The 19,566-nt window shown below is 39.3% G+C and overlaps 1 protein-coding gene across 1 annotated transcript in view; it reads left to right on the top strand.

Annotated features, from left to right (window-relative positions):
- The window catches only part of LOC131037325 (methylmalonate-semialdehyde dehydrogenase [acylating], mitochondrial), a 160,020-nt gene that overhangs the window by 99,443 nt on the left and 41,011 nt on the right, over positions 1-19,566 (top strand). The window contains exon 8 of the mRNA XM_057969437.2: positions 18,935-18,998. Within this exon, the coding sequence (XP_057825420.2) occupies positions 18,935-18,998 (64 nt within the window). The remainder of the gene's footprint in view (positions 1-18,934; positions 18,999-19,566) is intronic.

Below are 19,566 nucleotides of genomic sequence, written 5' to 3'. Positions count from 1 at the left end.
GCATTTTTTGTCCCTTTTTAGGGTTTCTGCCTTGTGTCCTAGATTTTAGGGGGTTTCTATTAGGGTTTTGAAAAAACTGAACATACGACTGGAGTTAGGACCCTTCAAGGAACCTCCCAGTAAAATTTGAGCCAAAATGGAGCAACTTTCTATTTTTAGAAAGTTCCTATTTTTTAGGGATTTTACTGAGTCCCGGATTGGTCTAATTTTGCCAAAAATCAAACTTACTATTTTTAGTAAGTTTCTATTTTTAGTAAGTGCTTTTCTGACCTATTTTGCCCAAACCTTGACATTTTGAAACACTTACTATTTGGGAAAATCTATTTTTGGTAGGATCTTCACAGGAAAACACTGAAAGGCTGAAAGCTGAATATCTCCGAAGACGGTGAACATTGAACGTTCCTGAAGACCATTTCTAAATCCGGAAAAGTCAGAAGGCAGACAAGTTGGATAAAAAATGGTTAAGTTTGAAACTCCTATTCCAGAAGAGGAAAGCATGCAAAATCATCCAAAATCTAGAATTTGCATTATGATTCCTATGGACCTGAAACCACTCTCAAACATCCTGACAATATATATGAAATATAACTTAAAGTATAAGAAAGGAAAAAGATATATTGAAGATGCCACTTATATATCCTGACGAAGAGCTTGAAATGATGGAGAAATCCATGAATCCATGAACATGGTGAAAATGCGCCCAAGACTGGGTTGGGGCGCTAATTTCAAAAATGCATTCACAAGTGGAAAAATCCACTACTCGATGGACCGGGCCAAAATGTGCCCAAGACTGGGCTGGGGCGCTAATTTCAAAAATGCATTCACAAGTGGAAAAATCCACTAGTCCATGGACAGGGCCAAAATGCACCCAAGACTGGGCTGGGGTGCTGAAACCAAGAATGCATTCAAAGGAGGAAAATTCCATGTATCCATGGACAGGGCTAAAATGCACCCAAGACCGGGCTGGGGCGCTGAATTCAAGAAGGCATTCACAGGAGGGAAATCCATGAATCCTTGGCATGGTGAAAATTTCACCCAAGCTAAAAATTGAAATTTTGCCTAAGGCACGGAATCCAAGGAGTCAAGGAGGAATAAAAAGAAGAATTCCCCTCGGGCGAATTTTCGATTATCCTATTTTTAGACACCAAATCCCGACCAAATGTGGAAAATTTTATAGATTCAGAATCGGGGTGAAATTCTTCATCCAATGAACCTGGCTCCTAAATTTTAGGACGATCCCTAAAAAATAGGGATGTTGAAAAAGAGACATGGACAATTCACAAAGTAATGGAAATTCCTTCCTTCAGGACATAATTCCAGGAAAGGTGAAAAATTGACTAATTGTTGGAAATTCCTTCCGTCATGACAGAGTTGCTGAAAAACGTGAAAATCTGGCTAAGTGTTGGAAATTCCTTCCTTCACGACGAAATTCTTGGAAATGTGAAAATTTGGCTAAGTGTTGGAAATTCCTTCCTTCAGGACAGAATTCCAGGAAAGATGAAAATTTGGCTAAGTATTGGAAATTCCTTCCTTTGGGGCAAAATTCCAAGCAAGGAAGAAATACACCCAAGGATGAATTGAACAAAAAATCTCTAAGGCATGGAAGCAATCAGGGATGAACTGAACAAGAAATTTCCCTTCCAGGGAAAAATTTGAAAAATCCATTCTCGGGCATCAAATCACATCCAAATTTCAAAAGTTTTACAGACTTGGATTCGTAGGAGAATTTTCTCTCTCTTGAACCGCGACACCCTAATTTGGAAATTTTCCTAAAAAATAGGAAATGTGCAGAATTGATGAAAAACCTTCTCTGAGCAAGGAAAGTTGAAGAGACTTCAAGAAAATTCTTCTTGAATCGAATTTTCCCTTTCCAACAATTCCTGATGTGCAGGAGCGGATATACGACGGCGGGGTCCACTTGCATGGCGAGGATCTTTTGAACACGTGGTAGTAGAGTGGCACATTCATTATCGGAATATTTGACCAAATGGCGACCCGGTCATTGCATGTTGAATTTATGGCAGATTCCTTTTGCATGCAGTCGCCGCATGTGGAAATGATGGATCATTTATGACATAGTGGGGTTATTTTTGCATGGATGAATATTCAACGCATGTTGGACGAATTTGAAGGAGGTGGTGCATTTAATGCACAATGGATGCTATTTTGGGTACTTTTGAATTAATTGTATATGGGCATGATGGGTTATTAATTGGAGATTCCCACCTTGTTGCATCATGTGTGGAGAATCTTTTGGGCAAACCCTAATTAGGGTTTTGCATGTAGCCAGGGCTTGAAGCCTATATAAGGGGTGACCCCCCTCATTTGAAGGAGGAGGGGGTTTTGTATGAAATTGTTGCGATAAGGTTTTGAGAAAATAATAGTAAAACATTGTTCTCTGATGGTGTCCACTTAAATTATTTTTTCAAAGCTTGCATGGTTTCACCTTCCTCACTTAGATTAGAAATAGTGAAGTGCTTTGATTTCAATGGAGAATGTAATGGTGTCTGATGAATTTCCACGGTTCATACTTTTTGCGTCTTGCTGATTGTAAGTTGCAGTGTAAAGTTAGTCTGAGCCCCCTAAAATTGTGCTGAGTTCAATTGTGGATAGTCGTTTGGATTGCGCTGTTTTGGGTATTCAAATGTACTTTCTCGATTTGAAAATCCTCTAGCATCCCCAGAAGATTGCACCGGTTCTTACGGAGTTGTAGTTAAACTTGGCAAAGCAGAGCTCGGTTTATTTGGAATTTGTCCACCAGAGCGCTATTCATTGTTATCACTGCTCTTAGGAGTAGATTTAGATCCTTCTAAACCCTTTCCCTTTTACTTTCAGTTCATTTTAGTCCATTCGAAGCAGAAGCATCGCAAAATTGCCATATCTGATGATGGAGTTCCAGCCACAACAAAGAAGTGAAAGAACGATGCACACGTAAGGCCCCTTGGATTACCAACAATCACATCAGCCAACTGAGTCACGTCCACGCATTGAAGGAACCTTGGAGTCGATTGCTTGAACTTCTTGCAATCTTAGCATGCAATCGTACTTTGATCAAGAGAGAGTGAAGTGACTGTTAGGCAACTTTATTCTGTGTTAGACGTGGTCATAAAAAACACGTCAACAAGTCCAAGCATAGAAAGTGAAAAAGATGGACCTTGGTGAAGGAAAACAAGCAAATCATGAATTTCGCTCCTGACCCTTCCAAAGGGTCCAGAGCGAAATTCTTCGAACTACCCTTTTCCTCCTTGAGTGAAGCTAAAACTTTAATGCCTATGGCATGGTTGAAGGTGGAGTGAGGTATTCTTGCCTTGTAAAGTGAATTGAGGTAAAGGAAGTGTAAGATCAAGCCTAAAACTTGAATTTCACTACTGACCCTTCCAAAGGGTCCAGGGCGAAATTCACAAAATCTCATTTTTCCTTCAAAATTGTGCTAGGTCAAATCACTGGTGAGGGTGACTAGGCTTAAAAGATTGCCTCAAGCATGGCTTAGAGGGGGTTGTGAGTGAAAGAAGTGAGTGTTTTGTCCAAGATCAAGAAATTCGCTCCTGACCCTTCCAAAGGGTCCAGGGCAAAATTCTCAATTTCACCTAACTTGCTCATGATAAAGGTCAAAGCATGGATCCCTAGGCTTTGGAGGAAGGAAAGCTATCATATGTTTGCCTTGGGAGGAATTTTGGAGAAAGCAAGTGATAGAATTGTCCTAGAATGCAAAATTCGCTTCGGACCCTTCCAGAGGGTCTAGGGCGAAATCTTTTGAAACTCCTATTTTTCACCTTGTTTGGGCAAGGCGAAGAGCTAGTTGTGAGATGATGTTGAAAAGAGGTCTAAATTGGGCAAAATGCAAAATTTGCTCCTGACCCTTCCAAAGGGTCCAGGGCGAAATTCTTATAGGGCCTGTCCCTGGGAAGGATTTTGAACGAACTTCATTTTAAAGTCTTCTTATTGATGATTTAAGGTGGAAAATGCTTTGTTGAAATGAACATGTCATATGCACTTAATCGCCTTTTGGTTTATTTTGCAGATGGAGAAAACCAAGCCAAGGCAGGGATGACCTCTTCCAGTCCATCATTGTCAAGGACGTTCCGCATGCAAAAGGGAAGACTCAAGGTGTTCAAGGAATTGTTAGCTATCTCCAAAGCCCTTCACTTCGCCACACTAAGGAACCGCAAGATGACAAAGAAAGGCGATGCTAGCATTTCAAGGAAAGGTACACCATTCATCAAACACATCAAAGACAGAGGAGAATCAACCAAGGTAGGTACCAGGGTACGTTGAAGAAGCACATAGTTTCAGAAGAGTTAATTAAAGTTAGCTTCTCAGCTTCATCAAATTGAACATCAACCAAGTTACAAGTGTCAGACAAGGTGGCATCCCAGTCATCATTCTTCCAGTCGGATTGGTCCACCTCAGCATGACTAGATTCAATGTACCTAATTTACCGGAGGCGGCACAAACTTCGATGTACCTACCCCTGCTTCTTATTGGTCCTCACTCCTAAAATGTAATTTTCTAATTGGCTAAGGAAGTTTGTTGTAACAAACCCTAATTAGGGTTTCTATCTTGTAATCCTAGCCATTGATTCTAAATCAATCTGAGCCGTCTATTTGTAAAGGCTTTCTCTATATAAAGCTCTGGCTCCTCATTTGTAAAGGTTAATAGTTGATAGTGGGTGAATAGTTGGTTAATAGAGAATAGATAGTAGTGAATAGTCAGAGAATAGGAAATAGTTAGAGTAGAGTAGAAATAGAAGGCAAAGATTGTTGCCAAGATGTTGTTGTAAAGGACTTGTAAACTTCATTGAAGAAATGGTGAATTCTATGGGTCGATTCAACAATTTGCATGGTCTCTATACTTCTCAAACTTGATTTCATGTTATTAGACGAGTGGAAGAAATGTGTGTGATCGATGGTGAAATTTGTATATCCATACTACTAGCGGTTTGTTGATTGCAGACTTGCCTTGTGTAGTCAACTGGAATCATTCAGCTTAAGCTTAACTTCAATTGTCGCTTCCTCACTGATATGCATCAGCCTGATGATGTCCATGCCTGTGGCGGTGATCTGAATATCATAAAGCTTTCCTCAGAAGATCACACTAACCTTGTGGAGATGGTCCTGGGATGTCAAAGCAAGACTTAGTTAGAATTTCATCAAAGGTCATTCATTGCTCTTACATTCTTAGTATTAGAAATAGATCCCGTTTCAACCCTTCTCCTTTTTCCCTTTTTTCTTCAAAATCTAGGACCAGCAAAATCTCACGTTCCAGTATTATCCATAGCAAATCAAACGTTCAGGTCGTCGAAAGTAAGTCCCCTTGTGATTCCAGCAAAATCACATCATATGACGAAGAGCTTATCCACACGTAGAGATCCTACATAACAGAACCTTGAAGTTCTTCTGATTGATCCTTCTGCGATATCTTCAGCATTCAGGAACTTTACTCAAGAGAGGATAAGATACCTCTAGGTATTTTAATCTGTGTTTGGTCGTGTACAAAAGACACATCAACAGGTAGTTATGTGTCTGTTGGTTGACGGTTGTGTTCCTCACGACAATTGTCAGGTCCTTTAAATATGTTGTGTATCTCCAAAGAAGGTAGTATGGAATGGCCGGGTCAATTGTAATCCTTGGTTGACCATCTTTGGTCTTCTTCTTTGTAATAATTGCATGTGCGAATAAAGATATATTTTATTGCTGTGTTTGGTATGCATTGTCATGTACATTATTATTTCCTGTATTTAATTTATTAGATATAACAACAAACAATTTGGCATTGTTGCCTTAAAAGAAATCAGGTCAACCTTGAGTGATTCATACTTGTAGACCCCAATAAAGGTGAGAAGAGGCCACGGGGTGGTCAAGACCAAGCGATTAGGTGATCTGCTGACCCTCGGCCGGAGGGAGCACATGGATGAGTTAGAGCTTGGAAGTACTCAAAGTGTTTGGATGCTGGAGGTGGACGTGTAGAGGACATGCACGTGGCCGAGAGTGCAAGAAAGCATCGGAACGTAGTGGTTGGAACAGTCCACTCAAGTCCGACACACCTGGAAGTACCTGGAGTGTTGGGGATGCTGGAGGTGGACGTGTAGAGGACGTGCTTGTGGCCTAGAGTGTAGGGAAAGCACCAAAACGTAGCGGTTGGAACAGTCCCCCAGATTTGGCACACAAGGGAGTAAGCAAGCGAGAAACCAATTTGTGGGAACTTGTCCCTCACCGAGGAACCGAGAATAGGGGGGCTTGAGCCGAAGACGTCTTCTGTACCTTTCGAGTGAAAACAATGATGAATACCCAGGAGAAGCAAAATCTCCCTAGATTTACAAGGGATGGATCAGAGGATCTCGTACGCCATTGCAAGACTTGCATAACAATATGGGAGGCAAATGGTCAGGATGACCAAGATTACTAGTTGAAGGCATTCCCCACCACCCTACAAGGAATTGCCATTGACTGGTATGCAGACCTAGCGGCTCAATACAAAGCATCATGGAATGGACTGAAGAAGGCATTTCAAGAAGAGTTTAAATCGATGAGAAATGACAATGAAATTGTTGTAGAAATTTACAACACTAGGCAAGGTAAGAACGAGAATGTGCAAGCATACAATCGTAGGCTCAAAGAATTGTTGAACAAGATGGAGAACCAGCCAACCAATGGGTTGAAGAAGAGGTTGGTCACTGAGGGATTGATCCCCTCATTGCGCAAGAAGATGAAAGTAGTGCCTTCGTCCTTGTACGCCGATGCTTACAGTCGTGCAATGGATATCGAGAGTGAAACCGAATCATCCTCTTGAGGGAAGAGGAAGTGTAATGTTCCCTAGTAAATGTGGTCAAACATTAAAAACAATCAAACAAAATATTAATTATTTTATATTAATATCCCATTCATTAATATAAATAATTAATATTACATGCTCCTATTTTAATAAAACATTTTATTAACACCGTAACTATCTACTTAACTATTAGGGGAAATAAAACCAACTTTTGGTGAATAAAAGGATGGCGTCGGAAGATGGGAGAAAAAGTGTGGAGAAGAAGAAATGAAACCTGTGGGTGGATTATTACACACCTCGAAGCACATAAACCTTTCGTCAGCCAATGGCTGGCGTACTGGTCTAATGGTTTGGAGAAAAGAAATTATTGAAAGTGCAGAGTGATGTCCGTCGGGGGAGTTCGTGGTGTAGTAGCAGGTATGCGTGTTCTTACACGCGAGTTAGGAAAAGCTATCTCAAGGGAGTAGAAGACTGGGCAGCAACGCTAATACACATTACATTTCCGCGCGTGAGAATTCCGCACAGCAACAGTAACACCGCCTCCGTGTCTGGGAAACCCGATAACGGGATTGAAATGTGAAAGCGGCTATCTCCGTAGTGGGGTGTCAGGCCAATAGGACCATGCAGGAGATGATGCGGAACAAAATTTGATGTGAACGTGTGGAGGATCGGGAAGCCAATGATAGCATTCTGTACACCATAGAAATTCAGGGAATGTGATTGAATGGTATTCATATTCTGGTAAATTCATTGAAAGTTAATGCAGTTCTTGGAGGCATCTATATCGAGTTTGGCGGTGCGTGCAATCTAGCAACGACAATCACAGTTTAATCACCAGGTGCACCATAACAGATATCCCTCTCCTTTGCTCTTTATAGAATGTTTAATGTTTGAGAATAATGTTTACCCACGTTTGTGATGTATCAGAAATGCTTTAAGTTACTATGCGTTTAATAGACAAGAGAGACTCCAAATTTAAACTGTATAAAAACGTTCATTATCATTGGTTGTGCTGTGTAAACAAGTATCCGTTTTATATTGAACAAGTCCTTGCTAGGGAATTTTACAAGAAGATCGACGATGATGAGAGCACCGAACGTAGCAGTGATGAAGAGTCCAAAACTGTACAGGCCCTTCGACGAGATATGTTGAGAATGATGAAAGCATTGAAGGCCGAGAAAGGAACCAATAAAGAATGTAATGACTATGGTGTACTGAGTTAAAAATTGAGGGGCACACAAAAGGTAATTATCCTAAAAAGATGTTTTGTGAGATTTGCTAGGTGATGTGTCATTCAATTAAGGAGTGTATGTAATGTCCCCCTTTTAGCCTGATTTGAGGTGATCTGTGGTTAGCCCATCTTTCAATGGTCCCGAGGGCTAACCATGACTTTATAGGGATCAATGAGGAATTTGGCCTAGGCAATTACAGTTTCGGGCCAATCAGAGGTGATTTGACAGGGTTTCCAGATACTTACTATTTATAGTAAGTCAGCTATGGCTCAGTGGCTAGTAATATTTGAAGCATTTTTGGATGCCAATATTTGGTGCATTTAATTCTTCATCAGGTTTGCCAATTTAATGAGCCATTAATTAATTGGGCAATTAAATTAAAAGTTCCTAAAGTTAAATTTGAATATTTAACTTTAGTGATTATTAAATGCTGGGACTAACGTTTAAAGGGAAAAAATTAAAAGTTCTCTTTCATTGTGGAGACATAAGGGGATTTTAATATTTTATTATAACATTCTTTTATCCCACATTTATGGTGCATTGGTAATTGTGCCAAAACGAAGTTATAAATGAGAGCTTTAATTGCCGATTGAGCTATCTTGGAAATATTGCATTCTTGAAGCTTGAGTTTTTGGAGTAATCTGGAGATTCTACAGGCATTGGAGGACGTACACCCTCTCTTGCAACATTTCCTACACCTATGAAAGACCAGGCCTGGGAAATCAAAGCAAAATGGTTTAGAATGAATAGAAGATTGATGTTATTTCAGTTTGGGCTGCGAATGTTCAGTTGGAAAAATTGCAGTACATGTGACTGGCAACTTCTATAATTCCAGTGCAGAAGATTGATATTGCAGGTAATTAATATCCTTTGAGGAGGGACTTCGATTCACCTCGGTTCTGTCATCTTCATGATCCTCGGGATAACTTTCAGCTAGTTCTAACAGCTGCTGCTGTAAGAGTGTCTAGGCCACTACAGCATTCACAGCTGCGTGTTCTTCTTAGCATGACATTGAGGTGGAGGTTAGACGGTTGAGTGTGCCGCTGTTGACTGTGAGAAGTTCAGCACCAACAACCTAATGCGAACTGTCCAGCGATTGAGCTGGGAATGTGTGAAGTGTGGAGGTTGCGGTTTACACCAGCAGTACCAACACAACCAGCGACTGTGATAAGGCTCACCGACATCATTAATACCAGGTTCTGAGTTGTCTTTGTGTTGGAATATTGTCTATAATAACTGGAGCTGAGTTGTTTGAATGAATTCTAATTTTGAACTGTAATTTTGTGGAGTTTGAAGCAAAAATAATCCAAACTAGTTTGGTTGCATTTGCTATAGCACTTAATTGTATTAACTTGTTGACATTTAAATACATAAGTTTTGAAAAGTGAATTAATGCTTGCCAAACAAAATAACAAAACGCACCTGGTATCGACATAACCACAAACCATTACATTAAGAGGGAAAAAATCAGTACACAGGATATATGCATGGCAACTGTTTGACAAAATACCTCAAAGACTGTTTGGGAAGAAATGGTAGCAAATAGGGGCAGCCTATTACAGTGTCCATATAATTTGAAGACTAGAAGTTCCGAAGTACTCTTCACACAGGGAGAGTTTAGCCTACCGAAACCACATAATGTATTGCCAGGCGGTTATGGAAATCAACGGGGGCGAAATCAAATACAGTACAACTCTAGAGGATGTCCTATCATATAGTGCAAATAGTGTAGTGATGGGGACATTTTGCGAGAGACTGCCAGAATAAGAAAGACAACGTACAACTATTGTGCAAATGGTGTGGATCGAGGAATCATGAAGACACCGACTGCCCAAAGTAGAAGGGTAAATATGTTGGATGTGGCGGAACAAGAGGAGGCAGTGTTGGGAATCACGAGACCATAGACGAAGAAGACGGTGTACTCGGACCCATGTATGGAGAAGGAGCCACTTGAGAAGCTAGAGTAGAGGTACAACAAGTGTTGGCGAAGGAATTAATAACCTCCAACAAAACTACAAGTATGTCATTGCGATTAAAGTCAGGGAAGAACATAGTTTGGCAAGTGTTACAGACAACCGTACCCATCAAGGTAATAGACCTTTTACAAAGTATGCCGCAATTGGGAATGGCAATTACCAACACGGTTGGTGATAACTCCAGTTATTAGAAATGGGACAAGCCACAAGAGAAACCGATAGAGAAACTGCCACGTGAAGGGAACGAGGCCAGTGATTCAATGTTGCTGACAGTGAGCATCAGGATGAAGCCGACAATCCTCGAGATGGAAATAATGGGGAAGAAGTTGACAAACACCATCATCAATGGAGGTTCGAGAGTAAACGTACTACCAGAAGATACTTGGAAATGCCTTGGAAGACCAACACTTTTGCTGCCGTCCTTCCACTTGGTAGGTGCCGACCAACATGACATTGAACCATTGGGAACATTGATGGCACAAAAAGTAATGATTGGGACACAACAATTTTTCTTGGACTTTGTCGTCATCCCATTGCAGAAGAAGGCACATGACGCACTCCTTGGAAGAGGATGGTTGATTACGGCCAAGGCGAATCATAATTGGAAGTGGAATACTCTCGAGTGAGAGGGATGAGAGGAAGTACGTCATCAACTTGAGGAATCAGGCACTGAGTAAAGAACTACCATCCTTCAAATCAGAGTCTGAAGATGAAGAGTTGAGTATGGATGAGCTGAGTCATAGAGTTCGCCGAACTTCTGGCTTGGAGTTCGAAATTCGGCGAACCCATAAACGCTGCCAAAAAATCGTAAAAATACGCCTAAAGTTCGTCCCGGTTTTTGAAGCATTTTTTTGTGGGCGCTTTTTAGGGTTTACGTCATTTTTTTTTAATAAATATTATCGCGCCGCGCGGAATAGGGTTTTCTGTTTGTTTTTCCGCTCGCGTTGTGCCTGTGCGTCACGTGTTCGTGCCTGTGCGTGCCGTGTTCGTGCCTGACCCTGCGTGTTTGTGCCTACTGTTGGCACCTGTGTGTTCGCAGTTCGCACCCTGCGTGTGTTCGCGCCATGATCTCCATTCGGGCGCCTGTGTGTTCACGCCGTGATCTCCATCACCCTGCGTGATCTCCATTTGGGCCTGCGTGTTCAGCCTTCAGGTACGCCATTATTTCTTCCCACCTTTTTTTTTTATATTTTATAATAATTTATTAGATATTATTAATATTTTATATTTATATAGATTATTATTTATTTATATTTAAATGTTTTTATATGTTATATTTATATTAAGATATTAAGATGTTTTATATTTATATTAAGATATTTTATATTTATATTTTATATTTATTAGATATTAAGATATTCTCCAATCTTTTATATAAATGTTTTTATATTTTTATGTTTTATTAGATATTAAGATAAATTTTATATTTTATAATAATATTTGTATTTGAGATAAATTTTATGTTTTCTAATTTATATTTTAAATAGATGTTTTTATATTTTATATGTTTTATATTTTATGTTTTATGTTTTACATAAAAAGATAAAACATGTTTTAGAAGATATATTCAGATTTTATAATAAAAATTGATATATTTTTGTTTTATGCTTATTGAAATATAATTTAATATTACTTTTCCTTTTTAGAGTCAAAAGTAAAAATTTCATATATTTAGTTTTGATGTTTTTTAAATAGAATGTAAATAATTTAAATACTAAATATTGTTTTTCTTTTGAAACATTACAGATTGTAACAAAATGCCTCCTAAAAAATCAGATTCTCTAGTATGGAAATATGTGACACGTGATGGTAATGAGCTCTTTTGTAAGGAATGTAAGAAACCTTTCAAAGGAAGTTTAACAAGGGCAAGAGACCACTTACTTGAAATCAGTGGGGGTAAAGGAGGAGGTGTTAGTGCATGTCCAAAAATGACTGCAGAAATGAGAGCTGGTTTAGAAAGAGAACAATCCTCTTCGATTGTAGGAATGCTCAAGACGACAGAAAAAAAACAAAGAATTCAAGAGGATGTGTCCAGGTTCACATCTATCTCTTCCTCTTCCAGTTTACCCAATGCCTCTTCCAGTTTACCTAAGGCCACAGGTGCATCAAGAGAAAGTGGAACACTGAAAAGCTTTTGGAAACTGGTAGAGAAACAACAAGTGGATGATGCATTGGCTGATTTGTTTTATACAAGTGCCATTCCATTCAATGTGGCAAGAAATCCTCATTTCCGTAATGCAATTCAGAAAGTTGCAGAGTTTGGCAAAGGGTACACACCTCCAACTTCAGAGGCTTTCAGAACAACTCTTTTAGAGAGGTCAAAAGATAGAGTGACAGAAAAGTTAGCTGAGGTCAAAGCTTCTTGGAAAGTAACAGTTTGCACCATATTGAGTGATGGATGGTCAGATATATGTCAAAGGCCATTGATTAATGTTTTAGTAGCTTGCCCTGAAGGTGTTGTCTTCTTGAAAGTGATTGACACCATGAACCAGAAGAAAACTTCAGAATATATTTTTCAGATACTAGATGAAGCCATTCTTGAAGTGGGGGTGGAAAATGTGGTTCAGGTGGTTACTGATAGTGCAGCGAATTGTGTGGGTGCTGGGAAGCTGATTGTAGAGAAGTACCCACAGATATATTGGAGCCCATGTGCAGTCCATTGTCTAGATTTGCTACTTCATGACTTGGCAAAATTCCCATGGATACATGAAGCAATCCATAGAGGAAGAGCAGTGGCAAATTTCATTAGAAACCACCGTCTCACATTGAGTCTATATAGGCAACATGCATCTAGGGAGTTGTTGAGGCCTTGTGACACAAGGTTTGTTTCATTTTATATCACTTTGAAAAGAGTGATTGAAGAGAAAGCAGCTTTGAGATTGGTTGTTTGTTCCAATGAGTGGGAAAGTTCAGCACTTTCTAAAAGTGCTAAGGGGAAGAAAATAGAGCAAATCATTTTGAGCAGCAACTTTTGGGAGAGTGGAGCAAAAGTTTTGAATATATGTGGACCAATTGTTGATGTTCTTCGTATGGTGGATGGTGACACTCCTTGCGTTGGCATGCTTTATGAAAGCATGGACCGTTGTAAGGAATCTATTCAGTGAGCACTAAATAATGTAGAAGCAGAGTACATGGAGATTTGGGAGACAGTTGATTCCAGATGGAAGATGATGCACACACCTTTGCATGCAGCAGCATGCTATTTGGAGCCTAAGTTATTTCATATTGATAGACAAGCTGATCCTGAAATCATGCCAAGGTTTTATGAAGCCATTAGCAGGTTTGAACAAGACAGAACAATTGCAGGTCTAATTAGAGACCAAAGTTGGAAATACAGGAGAGCAGAAGGGTTGTTTGGAATAGAAGCAGCCCGAGATGATATGACACGAGATGAGGTACCTGGCTATAGATGGTGGATGAGCTATGGAGCACAAAATCCTGAACTACAACGCTTTGCCATTCGAATATTGAGTCAGGGAGCCAGTTCATCAGCTTGTGAGAGGAACTGGAGTTGCTTTGACCACATCCATTCCAAAAAGAGGAACAAGTTGCTGTCCGGAAAGTTGGGAGATCTTGTCTACATTCGGAGCAATTTAAAATTGTTCATGAATAGATCAGCAAATGACTCCACATCTTCTTCACAACAACAAATTTCAGAAGGCATGGTAACTGGAGTTGCAGATGAGCCTGAGGATGACTTTGTGGATGATGAATAAGGTAGTGATACTGATGATGATGATGCTACAGCAGCAACTCAGCCATGTGCTCTTGACGACCTGGAGCTTTTTTGAAGCTCTATAGTCTTGAATTTTGATTATACCTTTTTGACTAAAAACATCTTCGCAGTCTTGATGACTTGTAGGCTTGTAGCTTTTTTGAAGTTCTAAAGTCTCGACGTTTGATTGTATCTTTTTGATAAAAAAAAAACTTGACAATCATGATATCACATGTTTCCTATGGTTTATATTAAGAATGTTGCATCTTTCTATAATGATTTTGAATCTATTCTGCAATCTTAACTTTAAGTATATTGATAATTTGTTGGATATATTACTAATTTAAAAAAAAAATTATATAAGGCGAATTTGATGCCGAATTTTTTTTCCGAACTTTTTGCCCTTGCCGAACTTCATCCGAACTCCATAGCTGCCAAACTTGAACCTTGTGACTTAGTGGATGAGGGAAGGAAAGGCATGGAACCAAACAATGAAGGGGTGCTTGAGTTGGAAGATTGCTTTGAAGATGAGACGAGTTCCTTGAATGGACTATTTCACTAGCAAATGGAGGACTCTAAGGTATTTTCGTTAACGTGTAATTTTCTTGAAGCGACAATCCTTGGTGAAGGGAAATTGATGGAAGTGTGTAAAGCTATGGATGGTACATCTGATAGCATCGAAAGTGAACGAGAAAAGCCCTCAAAGGAAGAACAAAGGCCGTACGAACAAGGGAGCCCACACAAAAGGAAATCATACCCGTACGAAGTTAGGTTGTACACAAGTATACTACTGTACAAGGGGCTTGCAGGTTGCAAAGAAGTACAGACTAAGCCATACATGGAAGAGGCCGTATAGGAAGGCAAGGTACCCATATGCAACACGAGAATCACGCAGGTTGTACGAAAGGTGCGAAAAGGACACATCAAAATCGTACATGGCTGCCATATAGGTTAGTTTGTACGAGGTGAAGAGATCAAGTTTTCCGTACGAGTGAGAGCAAGCTTTCCGTACAAGGTAAAGAGAACTAGTACGTATGGGTTGAGGAGAGGAGATCCGTATGAGGTGAAGGAAAATCTGTACGAGGTGACGATGAATCGGTGTCTGTGGCAGCACACCATACGTAGGAAGAACAATTAAAACACTGTATGAGGAAATTAGATCAATAAGTCCGTACGAGAGGAAGTTGTACCGCACGTGAGAAAATGGCAACTGTACAAGAAAACAAAGAGGTTGTATGAGGAGAGGATCGTATGGAAGAACAAAGGTTGTTGTATGGTACGGGGTAAGGAATTTGTACGAGTCAAGAGACGCACGTGAAAAGAGTGCTCATCCATACGAGTGGTACAAAGGAATCGGTCAACCGTGCGGAAGAGTTGCACATCATCCATACGAATGGAACGAAGGAATTTTTGTACTGTACGAAAGGGTTGCTAAGTTGTACGACAAATTTGTTGTATCGTATGCGGAAAGTGTTGAGCTGGATGAAGAGAGTATTGAGCCGCACACCTATGCACCATACAACCAAGAGATAAGCACCAGCCTATACGTGAGAACAAGTTTGTACGCAGGGAGGATAAGCCCATATAGAAGGAGAACAAGTCAGAGAACACAATACCCATACGGGAGAGTACAACTTGATTAGAATTTCAACATAAACTCGCTGTTTTCTAGCTTTTGGAACATTGTTTTTGGTGTCTTAAAAAATTAGAAAATTGGTGTGCACCATGGGACCCTGCAAGGGGCGCTGCCCCTTGACCCCACAAGGGGTGTTGCCCCTTGACCCTGTTGGGGGCACTGTCTCCAGACCCTACAAGGGGCGTAGCCCCTTGACCTTGCTGGTGGTGTTGCGCCTAGACCCCATTTGATTTGTTCAGTACACTACAAGGTTGGGGTTGTCAGCACAAGTCATTGTCTACACTCTTGTCTTTAGTCTTCCCAAATATTACTTGATGTTTAGTTGTCGTCTTGTTCTTTTGGGGGGGATGATGTAGTCAACATAAAATGCTTATTGTTATGTTTGATAATTTTGGTTATCCAACAATGTATTAATTAATTGTATTAGGTGGGTTGTCACTCTTGGGTAGTTATGTGTCCGTTGGTTGATGGTTGTGTTCCTCTCGACAACCGTTGGGTCCTTTAAATATGTTGTGTATCGCCAAGGAAGGTAGTATGGAATAGTTGGATCAATTTTAATCCTTGGTCAACCTTCTCTGTTCTTCTTCTCTGTAATAATTGAATGTGTGAATAAAGATATTTTATTGTTGTGTTTGGTATGAATTGTCATGTACATTATTTTTTCCTGTATTTAATTTATAAGATATAGCAGCAAACACCCCTGATCACAATGTACAATGGCATTGTCATATTTTCATCGTACGTTGTTAGACATCCTTTATCATCGTATGACATCAACATCCCTATTGCTTACGTCATCATGTCCTCACCATATGACCCATCATCAGGCAAATAGATTCCTTCATCGCACGACAACACTCAAACATGCTATAGCAATGTTTATAGGTGGTCGATCACATTGTACATCATCTTGGGGAGAGTTTACGATAAGCAATTTAGTTCTTGGTTGATATCATACATTGGCTAGACACTTCAAACTTTCTATTTTTTGGCTTGGTCAACATTGTTTTTTGCCTCTTAAAAAATCACGAAAATGATGTTTGCCATGAAGATCTGCATGGTTTTGAGGATCTTAATTTGGGCTTGTAGGCGGGGGCTCCACCCCTTGACTCCACCATGTATTATGGTAGGGAGCATGCCTAAGGCATTGCCCTAGGACCTCGAGAGGGTTTTCGCCACTCGATCTCATTGGAGGCGCTATGCCCAAACCCTGCTAGGGGCATTGTCCCCATACTCCCACTGCACTCATTTGATTTGCCAAGTACACTACTACTTCAAGTTTGCAAGGTACACTTCCAAGTTTGTGTTTAAGTCTTTGTCTACAATATTGTCATTAGTCTTCCCTAATATTACTTGATGTCTACCTTTTTGTTTGGAAGACGACTGTGCCTTAATTCTTTGGTTCCTTTCACTACACATGCTTTGTGGGATTGTTGGCCTCTAGAGAAATGATGCATATTGCAAACCAATTGACTTGCACAAAGGACGTGAACTCATATAAGATTTGTATATAACAATTTGTGGAAATTTGAAGAGTGGGGGTGCGTTGAGTTTGCATCACTTGCATTAGGGGTGCTAAGTTCTGCAATAAGTAATGTTTTAATATTGTGAAATTGTGGGTTGAGCTAGCAAGAGCACATAAATTTGTAGAGATTCAAGGGAACACATCTCCATAAAATACTTGAGAACTTGTAATTAATGATTTTTTATTGTTCCAAAAAAAAAGTCAAGGATATCTAAAATTGATGTGACTATAATGAGAAAGGCATTTTAACCACATAAATTAAGCAATTTAAGGGCCATATTGAAATGGGCAAAATCTGACATAATGAACTACGCCTAAAATAGGGCTACATTATTTTTTTCGGAACTTAAAATGGAGGGAGAAAATCACAAAGGTGGGACAACACCATGCAAATACCCTCTCTTGACTACTCCTGAAATGACAACGTTACAGTGACTTAGAAATCTTATGAAAGATAGCGGCAATGTTAGTAGAAAATCTTTGGTATAACCCTGTAAACTGCAAGTAAAAAATCCAAGTCAATGTTTTTTTGCAGCCATATTGGCTAGAGACTGCATTTTTTTGAGAAAACATCCATAGCCGCCATGCCAAAAGGCTGAGAGTTTTAACTCAAGGAGAATAATAAAAAGGGGAATCAATCCTAACATTCCTGGGGCACAAGGAAAGAGAGGGTTTGATCGAGGTGAGAGTTTGATCATATCATTTCACTAAATGTTAAGAAGGTGGTTCTGATACAGTGTTATGCTAAGGCCATTTGATTTATAAGTATTTAGAATATCTTTATACCGAACACATGATTTGCAGAACAGTCATTAACACAATACACACCCATTTGCCCCTTAGCAGGGGGAAAGGTTGACGGTATAGGCCTTACATCTTAATAAGTGTGGATTCAGGCTATCATGAATGCACAACAGTAAGAGAAATACAATACAAGATTTGTCTCACAATGCATGTTTGAGGGCTATTAATAACCTTTTCACTCACCTATCAAGTCACCTTCACATCAAATGCAAGTCTGCAAGTCTACCTATCAGTCGTGTCGCATTACATCCCATTAGGGTTACATCATATATAATTCCAATGTCCCAGGTCACAATATCAGTGAAATGTTACTAGTTTAATTAGTACAATTTTTTTCTCCAAGAAGGGGGGCTTCTTGCAAGGTTTAATTCTTTTGCATAGGGAAAGTGTTGAGGTCACAACCGCCCACACTTGCTTGGGAGTCTGGTTTTGTGGGCCTTGTTTTTGTTTGAGATTTACCGTGCAGTTTTCTATCTACAAGTATCATTCCCTAATCATCTTTGACAAACAATGCCTCAGAATTCATTTGAGGACACTACTATTGAACCTAGAGATATTGTTTTTAAAATGTCTTAGTCACTGCAAGAGGACCTTTCTCTATTGCATTGTCCAAGTTGATCTTTGAAGGGGTCTTGCCGAGAGGATTGGCTATCATATAGATGTTCACAAAGGTGGGCACTTTATACTAGAATATATTTGAACTTGCACTCCATCCTAATACTTCAGTTGGCTTATATTGACTCTAAACTATTAGTCTTTATCTTGTAATTCTACTTGTGGTTTAGGTGTTGTTGGTTTCTTTCTAACATGTGTTTTGGATAAACAATTTCAATCTTTTTGGATTTTCTCATTGTAAACAACTATAATTGAGTGTAATTGGACTACTAGTGACTTGTAATATATTCAAAATTAATTATATATGTGAGCCTAATTTATATGGTGCATTGGAAGAAATTTCAACAATGGCTTTCTAAGAATTTCTTGTAATGGGATTCTCAATGATGGAGGTGTAGATATTATAGTATTTTTCGTATCTGCTTAGTTTTTCTATGTTCTAGTTTGAATAAATAATATTTATGGTAACAATATTTAAAAATTTAGAGCAATGAGGAACTCAATGTCTATTTGCTACGGTGCTGGAATCTATGTGCATTTCTTCTTGTTGTTCTTACAGATTAGTTTTTAATAAATTGAAGAAAGATAATATAACCCCAAGATTTTTGGACACCATACAGAACATTGCAAAATATTTGAAATTTTTCGACATATGTGCAGATGTTTCCTCTAGGAGTGACATGTGGTAATACGTTTCTCTTGAAACCTTCAGAGAAAGATCCTGGTATGAAGTTTCTGTTTTTTTAATTCTTGTTGATGCCTTATTTCCAAATATAATGTGTTCAATAAGAAAGGTTGCTGATCTCTTAAGAAAATGAATCATTACCTGAAATTCTCTGATTATTTAATTTCTATTTGGTTATGACAGATTGAAATTTTAGTTCTAATTTTGATGCTATGACGCTAGCAGAAATAGTATTGATGCACATCCTGTGTTCATTCTATTGGTGCTGATCTGCCTTGATATCTCAATACAAAGAATTGCCTCAGTTGTTGGATGTACCTACGGTTTGAACTCATATTGCATACACTACATCAATATTATCATTCTTCATCAACTCAACTTGGGTACAATTAGTAGCAAAATAGCTTTGGATTGGAATGGCAGTAGTTATTTCAGGGTCATTAATACTTTGACATTTGATGATTATGTCACATAGATTCATGGTGTGGATCTCCATTGCTGCAGTTCATTTCTCAAATCTGTTATTTTTTATCTGAGCTCACCCTTCTCAAGACTTCAATCGACAAGGATTGTTTATGGTCTGGAAATGGCAGCATAAGATCCTTAA

Source organism: Cryptomeria japonica, chromosome 3 (assembly GCF_030272615.1).
Source record: "Cryptomeria japonica chromosome 3, Sugi_1.0, whole genome shotgun sequence".
In the NCBI taxonomy this organism is placed as follows: domain Eukaryota; kingdom Viridiplantae; phylum Streptophyta; class Pinopsida; order Cupressales; family Cupressaceae; genus Cryptomeria; species Cryptomeria japonica.
This window is presented reverse-complemented; position numbering and strand designations above follow the sequence as displayed.